The sequence below is a fragment of the Sus scrofa genome, unplaced genomic scaffold, assembly GCF_000003025.6.
Source record: "Sus scrofa isolate TJ Tabasco breed Duroc unplaced genomic scaffold, Sscrofa11.1 Contig1784, whole genome shotgun sequence".
Taxonomy (NCBI): Eukaryota; Metazoa; Chordata; class Mammalia; order Artiodactyla; family Suidae; genus Sus; species Sus scrofa.
The window spans coordinates 3134-12428 of record NW_018084949.1 but is presented as its reverse complement, the minus strand read 5'-3'; the positions used below and the strand labels follow the sequence as shown (position 1 = coordinate 12428).

Below are 9295 nucleotides of genomic sequence, written 5' to 3'. Positions count from 1 at the left end.
GTGAACACAGTGTTGAGCAAAAGAAGCCAGTCACACTCAGACACCTACTGCCCAATCCCTTTCTTGAAAGCAGACAGAGGTGAACTGTTTGGGCTATATTGTGAGCTGGAAAAGTCTCCGGACAAATAAGGAAGAGGTGATACTGTGTCTCCTCAGCCGAGCACTGGCTGTGTGGGTATTGGCCCCGGGGTGACTCACTGAGCTCTCTACTTAGATTAGGGGCTGTTTTCTATCAATATGTGGTTCTTCATGATACAAATAGCTTTCCAAACCCACAACCCCTCTCAGCATATAGACCCCCACCCCCAGTTCATTTCACGTCCCTGATTATGTTATACAGACAAGTTTCTTGCAATGGGCTGTTTGTACTTGATGTATGGTGACCGTCTTTCTTCCGGTCACATTTTGCATTTCATCACCAACTAGGATGGCCATCATCAAAAAGACTAAAAACATCCAAACGTTGGAGAAGATATGGAGAACCTGGGAGGGTCACCCATTGCTGGTGGGAATGTAAAATGGTACAGCCACGCAGGGAAACAGTTTAGAACTTTCTCAAAAGTTAAACTTCCACTTGCCATATGATCCACTCATCCCTGCCTTGGGTGTCCACATGCGAGACATGAGAACATGGTCCCAGCCAACGTTTTATTAAAGTCTGTTTATAGCAGCATTGTTCACAACAGCCAAAACTTGGAACCAATCCAAATGTCCAAACACTGAGGAATGAATCACCAAACGGTGGTCCAGCCATACAACTGAATGCTCCTCTGCAGACACAGCAACAAAGCACTCACATGCTCCAAAACGGATGGACCTTGAGAAGAGCCAGACACAACACACCACACTGTGGACGCTGCCATTACATTGTGAATGTTGGCACAGAGCTCCCTTGTGTGGAATGAGCATAAATGATGGTCACCAAGCCCTCTGGGGGGACTGGCAGGTGATTCCCCATTTTTCCATAGTCTCAATAGTGCTGACCCTCTCTGCGACTAAATGTTTATGGCCAGTCTCGATGAGATGTTTGCACAAATGCCCCAAATTGGAACTGCCTGTTTGAAGGTCTTTGCACGTTAAGGCTTCAGTCCATAATGCCAGCTGGCCCCTCACATCTTTGCGTGGCCTGCTCCCCTCCCTCCACATCCCCTCATGCCCCCACAGAGGTCTCTTTCCCCAGGTAACAGGCCTTTTCTCCAGCAAAGCACCTGCCTCTGAGAAACGCACCTCCCTCTGAGCAAAGCACCTCCCTCTCAGCAGAGCACTTACCCCACAGGAGAGCGCTGCTCACACTGGGGACTTGTTCCAAGTACCAGGTTCCCCTCTCCTGATGTCCTGTGTTCCTTTTCAGTTCCCCTTGGACTGCATCCACTTCGCCCTTATTTAATGGACGCCTGAAACTTCAGCTGATGGGATTCGTGGTGGCCACTGTGGGATGGGTCCTCGGAACCACATCCATGGCTCTGGCTGAGTGGCGAGTGTGGTACGTCAACAGCACCTCGCTCTTATCCTCCCACCTAGCCTGCGTGGGAGTGTGGAGAGCCTGCATCTTCCATCAAGGCAATGGCCTCGACCGTGCCATCGGATGTCAGGGTTACAGCTACTTCGATCCTTACATCCCAATGGATATCCGTGTTGCTCAAATACTCCTGCCGCTCGCCACCATTCTAGGGCTTTTCAGCAAAGCTGCCATCATCTTTGCGCTTAAGAACATGTACCTGAGCAAAGTGCAGAAGACCTGTGATGCATCTGCTGTTGCAGGAATGCTGAGCATAGCTGCTAGTTTCTGTATCCTAGCTGCTGTGGTCTGGAACCAACTGTCCATCCAGACCGAAGAGGGAATTGCCTTCCCACCATCTTTCAATCTACCCTTCAAGCCGGACTCCCAGGAAGTCGGTGGGGCTGCTCTCATGGCCTTTCTTGGTTCCTGCGGGCTCTTTTTCGGGGGGTTGGCTTACTTCTCTTACAAATACCCACTAGACAGCCGAGTGCATCCTACAACTTCAGATACATAAAATTCCTCATTGCATTAGGCTTTCTAAACCCCAAATTACCAGAGTTCATTTGAAGTGTTACATCAGGATGCTGTGTCCCTTAGTTGTAAAGACTCTAGACCATCACAAATGTAGTTTGGGGCAGATAATGGCTGTTACCCTTTGTGGCTGCATTCGGTTCCCTCGTTGCCTAGTTGAACAAAGAAAATGTCATTAAAAAATCTTACCTACTTGCCAGTTGGTCTTATTGGATCTGCATTTTAATGACTGTCAAATCTTCCATATTTGCAAACTGGTGTGGATATAAGTTTCGGAGAGTCTCACGTTTCCCTCTTAAACTTCTGCTAAAAACACCCAATCTTCTTTCCTACAGCCTGGTAATCACCTGTATCATGTAAGACTGTCCAAGATGTGCACAGGTACATGGAACCACTCCCCCAATTTACTACCAGACTCAAAAGGTATCAAGATTCTCCAACACTACCTTTATCTCTCACTTCCCCTGTTTCATTGTTTTTTTTTTTTTTTTTTAGGGCCACACCTACAGCATATGGCTAGGGGTCAAACCAGAGCTGTAGCTGCAGGTCTACACCAGAGCTTGCAGCAACACTGGATCCTTAACCCATTGAGCAAGGGCAGGGGTCGAACCCACATCATCATGGACACTATTACAGATTCTTTACCTGGTGAGCCACACTGGGAACTCCTTCCCCTCTTTGAACCTCTTTTTCTTTTTCCATGGGATTTTAAAGCAAACCCCAGGCATCAGGCCCCCTGATATCCCCCAACAGTGATTCAATATTACTAACAAATGGGCATTTCCTCACAGAACCATATTCTACCTTAAAAACATTAAAAATCATTCCTTGTGATCAAATACTTAGAATTTTTTAATGCCTCAGAAATAGCTCTGCATCTGTTTTTTTCCACACAAGGCACTCAGTCTGCCTCTCAGCTCTTCTGCTTTGGCTTTTAGGGCCACACTTGTGGCATATGGGAGTTCCCAGGCTAGGGGTCTAATCAGAGGTACAGCTGCCGGCCTATGGCACAGCCACAGCAATGCTGGATCTTTAACCCACTGAGCGAGTCCAGGGATCAAACCGTAACCTCATGGTTCCTGGTCAAATTCATTTCTGCTGCACCACAACGTGACATCCTGCCTCTGAGGACTTCATGTAAAGCATTCTGCCTACTACACCCTCTCTGCCCTTTAAGAAGTGGACTCTGACTCAAAAGTGGCTCAACTGTTCTTGCTTTAAATGTGTTCCTTCTCGAGGCTTCACTTTCTTTAAGGGCCGAGAGTGGGCAGCAAGGGGAGTACTTTACAGTCTAGGTCAGCTCTTTGAGAGTATGTCAGAGGTGGCGCCCTGTACTTCATCCTGAGTGCATGCCACCAGGCAGCACACATGAAGAGTCCTTTTTCGTGATGCTAAGATGGATGAATGGAGCACGAGAGAATAGCTGGGTCCCTTTCCTACATTTCAGCACACCTCCAGCTCGTTTCATCTATTGATCTCCAGGGTTGACCCCTCATGTGGAAGATGGGAGTCACTTGCCTTGTACCTTCTCTCGGGTACAGGCATGCTCTGCTTCCCAGTGCCTCATCCCCTTGTGCTACTCAGCAGAGGGAGACGCCCTAGTCACCTTTTGATTATCCCTGCCTCTTTTCCCACGGATTCAAACTGAAAAAGAGATCCAAATAAGTTGATCCACAATCTAGATTTTGCTTCACTGTCTATGTTTGGTTTCCACAAAATACATCAGGATATTCTGAAGCTGCATCCCAAAGAAGCCAACATCTAAAGGTGGAATTTTGGAGTTCCCTTCCTGGCTCAGCGGAAACGTACCCAACGGGTAAACATGAGGACTCAGGTTCTAGCCCTGGCCTCACTCAGTTGGCTGAGGATCTGGCGTTGCTGTGGGCTGTGGTGCCGGAAGTGGTATCGGAAGCCCTAGCCACAGCAATCAGACAAGAAAAAGAAATAAGAGGATTCCAATTTAGAAAGAAAGTTAAACTGCCACTGTTTGTAGATGACGTGATACTATTCATAGATAATCCTAAAGATGCAACGATAAAACTACTAGAGCTCATCAATGAATTCACTCAAGTTGTAAAATACAAAAATTAATATACAGAATTCAGTTGCATTTCTACATATTACTAATGAAATATCGGAAAGAAAAAAACAGTCCCATTTATCATGGTCCCACTTATTACACTAAACAGTATAAATAGGAGTTCCCTTGTGGCTCAGTGGCTTAAGACTGGCGTTGACACGGCAGCAGCTCAAATCATTGCCGTGGTGCAGATTTGTCTGTTTTTATGGCCACACCTGTGGCATATGGAAATTCCTGGGCTAGGGGTTGAATCCTAGCTGCAGCTGCCAGCCTATAGCACTGCCACAGCTACACCAGCTCTGAGCTGCCATGGCAACTTGCAGCAATGCCGGATCCTTAACCCACTGAGTGAGGTCAGGGATCAGACCCACATCCTCACCAACACTGTCCATGTCAGGTTCGTAACCTGCTGAGCCACAACAGGAACTCCTTTTTGTTTGTTTGCATGTTTTGTGGCACAGGTTTGATCCCCCGGCCCAGGGAAATTTTACATGCCATGTATACTGAAAAAAAAATAAAAAATAACAAATAGCTAGGAATAAATCTAACCAATGAGGTGACAGACCTATACTCAGAAAACTGTAAGACACTGATGAAAGAAATTGAAGATGACACACAGAGATGGAAAGATATACTGCATTCATGGATTGGAAGAATTAATATTGTTCATCTAGAGAATCTATGTAATCTACACCAAAAAAAACAAGAGCATTTTTCAAAGAACTAGAGTACACTTAAAATTTGCATGGAAACACAAAAGACTCCAAATAGCCAAAATAATTTTGAGCCAGAACAGAGCTGGAGGTACCCCACTCCCTTACTTCAGATTTTACTATAGGACCACAGCCATCAAACACTACGGTACTGGCACAAAACCAGACAGATACAGAGAGAAGGTGGAGTAGTAGACTGTGAAGCTCACCTACTCCCGCAATTACACTGAAAATCCTTCAACAATGTGGAATGGCTTGCACAGAAAATTTGCTGAATGTTTCTGATAGAGCAAGAAAAATTTCATGCAACAGAGTAGGACAAAAGAAAGAAGAAAAAAGGAAAAAAGTGAGAAAATGAGAAAGGACGTGGGATAGGACCTGTACCCTAAGGAGGGCGCTAGGAAAGAAGAAAAGCTCCTGCACCCTGGGGAGTCCTCCCACCAGCAGGGAGATCAGCCAGCACAGAGGAGGAACATTTGCGTGTCAGAGGAGAACACACTAATCGGTTTGAAGCAATTAAAATGGAAACAGTCCTGGACAAATGGTCCGTGCTTCCTCCCTGCACTTCCCAAGTGTCTGCTGGTGTGGGCAAGGGTTGGGGATCTAAATGCAGGTTTTGGAGATCAGATTCAGAGAAAGAGCTGGGGCCGGCTGTGGGGGGAAAAACTAAGGTTGGCCCCATGGAAACAGCCTGTGGGGCTAGAGTTTAGGGTGATCACATTTGAGGATGAAAGGTGAGGAAACCTGGATGGGGCTGGAGGCTGGGGCTTATTCTTTAGGGATTTGGGAGGGAAGGGGTGGGATCCACCACTACAGCCTTGTTCCCTGCACATGCCCTCAGGCAGGAGGACACTGCCTGCTCCAGCTCAGGGAGCCATAGTGTGAGCAGCTACTGCCTAGCAACAAGAGGAGCAGCCAGCACCCCATCACAGCTGCAGAGAGCGATCCACCATGGGAGGGCCTCCTCCCTTGGGGCTACAGAGACTGCTCCTGTGATATGCCCAGCAAAGGGAGGGACCCAGGGCATGGTGCCCACCCCTACAGCTACAGGGAGCAATCCCATGAGCCACATGGCAAAGAGACGGACCAGAGCAGTAGCTGCTATCATTGTCAGCTGCAAGGCACAGTCCTGAGAGCTTCCTAGTAACAGGAGGGCATGTTGGACCCGCAGCCATCCCCCCCTGCTCCAAGAGCAGTCCTATGAACCGTGACTCACTGCCAACTCCCTCATGGATCCCATATTTAGCTGCCACCCAGTTGCAGGAGAGGTAGCAGGATACTGCCGTTCCCATCACAAACTCTAGGTACATGGGAGCTGCCACCACCTCCAAGAACTCCAGCACTGGGCACTAACTGCTGTATCTACTCACCCGCTATCAAGGGGAACACAAACAGAGAACGTTAGACAATATGAAACAACAAAGGAATACGTTTCAGGTAAAGGAACAAGTAAAACAGCACAAAGAAAAAGAAAAAAAGAAAAGAAAATAGTTAATTTACCTGAAAAAGAAATCAGAATGATGATCGTAAAGATGACCTAAGATATCAGAAAAAGAATAGTGGTGTATCTAAAGACGATACAAAGAATATGTAACTGGGAGTTTCTTTGGTGGCAGGGCAGGAATGAATGTGACTAGAATCCATGAAGATGCGGGTTCGATCACTGGCCTCACTCAGTGGGTTGGGGATCTGGCGTTACTGTTAGCTGTGGTGTAGGTCACAGATGCTGCTCAGATCCCATGTTGCTGTGGCTGTGGTATACACTAGCAGCTGTAATTCCGATTTGACCCCCAGCCTAGGATCCTCCATATGCTGTGGGTGACATCCTAAAGAGCCAAAAAAAAAGGGGGGGGGAGAAGAGGAAAAGAAGTGTGTAACAAAGAGCTAGAAGATTTAAGGAACAAGCAAATTAGGATGAAGAGCCGGATACCTAAAATGAAAAATACACTAGTAGGCATCAATAACAGGGTAACAGAGGTAGAAGAATGAATAAGTGAGGTGGAAGACAGAGTGGTGAAAATCACTGCCACAGAAAAGAATAAAGACAAGAGAATGAAAAACCCCGAGTTGCATATAAGAGATCTCTGGGACAACATTCAGTGTACCAACATCTGCATCACAGGAGACCCAGAAGGACAAGAGAGAACGAAAGGCCAGAGAAAGTATTTGAAGAGATTATAGTCAAAAACATCCCTAATATGGGAAAGGAATCACTCACTCAAACTGAGGAAGCACAGAGAATCCCATACAGGGAAAACCCAAGGAGAAACACAGTGAAACACATACAATCAAATGGACAAAAATTCAATACAAAGAAAAAATATGAAAAGCAACAAAAAATATACAATGGAATCCCCATAAGGATAACAGCTGATGTGTCAGCAGAAACTCTCCAAGCTAAAAGGGAGGAACAAGATATATTTAAAGGGATGAAGGGGAAAAACGTAGAACCAACAATACTCTACTAATCAAGGCTCTTATTCAGATATGATGGAGAAATCAAAAGCTTTACAGAGAAGCTAAAGCTAAAAGAATTCAGCACCACCAAACCAGCTTTCCAACAAAGGGTAAAGGAGCTTATCTAGGCTGAAAAGAAAAGGCCACAACTACCAAGAAGGGAGAGAAAAAAACCCAAATAAACAAAATAAGAAATGAAAAAGGAGAAATCACCACGGACACGGCAGAAATGCAGAAATCCGTAAGAGAATACCATGAACGTTTATATGCCAACAAATTTGACAACCTAGAAGAAATGGACAACTTTGTAGAGACATACAGCCTGCCAAAACTGAATCAAGAAGAAAAAGATCAACTGAACAGACCCATCACTAGAAATGAAATTGAGTATGTCATAAAAACACTCCCTACAAATAAAAGTCCAGGACCAGACGGCTTCACAGGTGAATTCTACCAAACATACAAAGAGGAACTTTTGGAAACGTTTAAGGAGAATGGAAGAATGAGGAACACTCCCAAAGATATTCTAGGATGTCATCATCACCCTCATACCAAAAGCAGACAAAGACACTACCAAAAAAGAAAACTATAGGCCAGTATCTTTGATGCATATCGACACAGAAATTCCTCACAAAATTGTAGCCAACTGAATCCAACAACATATAAAAAAGATCATACACCATGACCAAGTGGGATTTATCCCACGTGCACAAGGGTGGTTCAACATGGACAAATGAATCAATGTCATACACCACATTAGCAAAGAAAAGTCAAAAACCACATGATCACCTCAACAGCGAAAAAGCATTTGATAAAGTCCAACATCCATTCATGATAAAAAAAAAAAACTCTTACCAAAGTGGGTGTAGAGGGAACATACCGTAATATAATAAAAGCCATTTACGACAAACCCACAGCAAATATAATCATCAATGGAGAAAAGCTGAAAGCCTAACCGCTAAAATCTGGAACAAGACAAGAATGCCCACTCCACCACTTTATTCAACATAGCACTGGATGTCCTCCTCACAGCAATCAGACGAAGGAAAGAAATGAAAGGTATCCAAATTGGAAGTGAAGAGGTAAAACTGTCACTGTAGGCAGATGGCATGATACTATATAGAGAAAACCCTAAGGACTCAACCCCAAAACTCCTCAAACTGATCAACAAATTCAGCAAGTAGCCGGATATAAGATTAACATTCAGAAATCAGCCACATTTCTGTATGCTCACAATGAAATATCAGAAAAGGAATAGAAAAGTACGATACCTTTTCATACTGCACCCCCAAAATCAAATACCTGGGAATACACCTGACCAAGGAGTGAAAGACTTATACGCTGAGAACTATAATACGTTAATCAAGGAAATTAAAGAAGATGTAAAGAATGGAAAGATAGTCCATGCTCCTGGGCTGGAAAAATTACTATTGTAAAAATGGCCATACTACCCAAAGCAATCTACAGATTGAATGCAATCCCAATCAAATTACCCATGACATTTTTCACAGAACTAGAACAAACCAAAAATTTATAGGGAACCACAGAAGACCCAGAATTGCCAAAGCAATCCTGAGGAAGAAAAACCAAGCAGGAGGCATGACTCTCCCAGACTTCAGGCACTATGAAAAAGCCGCAGTAATCAACACAATGTGGTACTGGTATCAAAACAGACAGACAGACAGACCAATAGAACAGAATAGACAACCCAGAAATAAACTCAGACACCTACAGTCAATCTTGGACAAAGGGGCAAGAATATAAAATGGGAAAAGAGAGTCTTTACAGCAAGTGGTGCTGGGAAACCTGGAGAGCCGCGTGTAAATCAATGAAACTGGAACACACCCTCACACCACACACAAAAATAATCTCAAAATGGCTTAACGACTTAAAGGTAAGACAAGACACCACCAAACTCCTAGAAGAGAACATAAGCAAAACATTCTCTGACATCAACCTTACAAATGTTTTCTCAGGTCAGTCTCCCAAGGCAACAGAAATAGAAGCAACAGT

The 9295-nt window shown here is 44.8% G+C and overlaps 1 protein-coding gene across 1 annotated transcript; it reads left to right on the top strand.

Moving 5' to 3' along the window:
• Window positions 1–427: 427 nt before the first annotated feature.
• Window positions 428–1896, top strand: LOC110258281 (claudin-34-like; the record flags this gene model as incomplete). The annotated part of the gene is made up of 2 exons (XM_021081454.1): window positions 428–462; window positions 1352–1896. Coding segments are annotated over exons 1-2 (580 nt in total), but the record flags the coding sequence as incomplete, so codon positions are not given.
• Between the last annotated feature and the right edge of the window lie 7399 nt (window positions 1897–9295).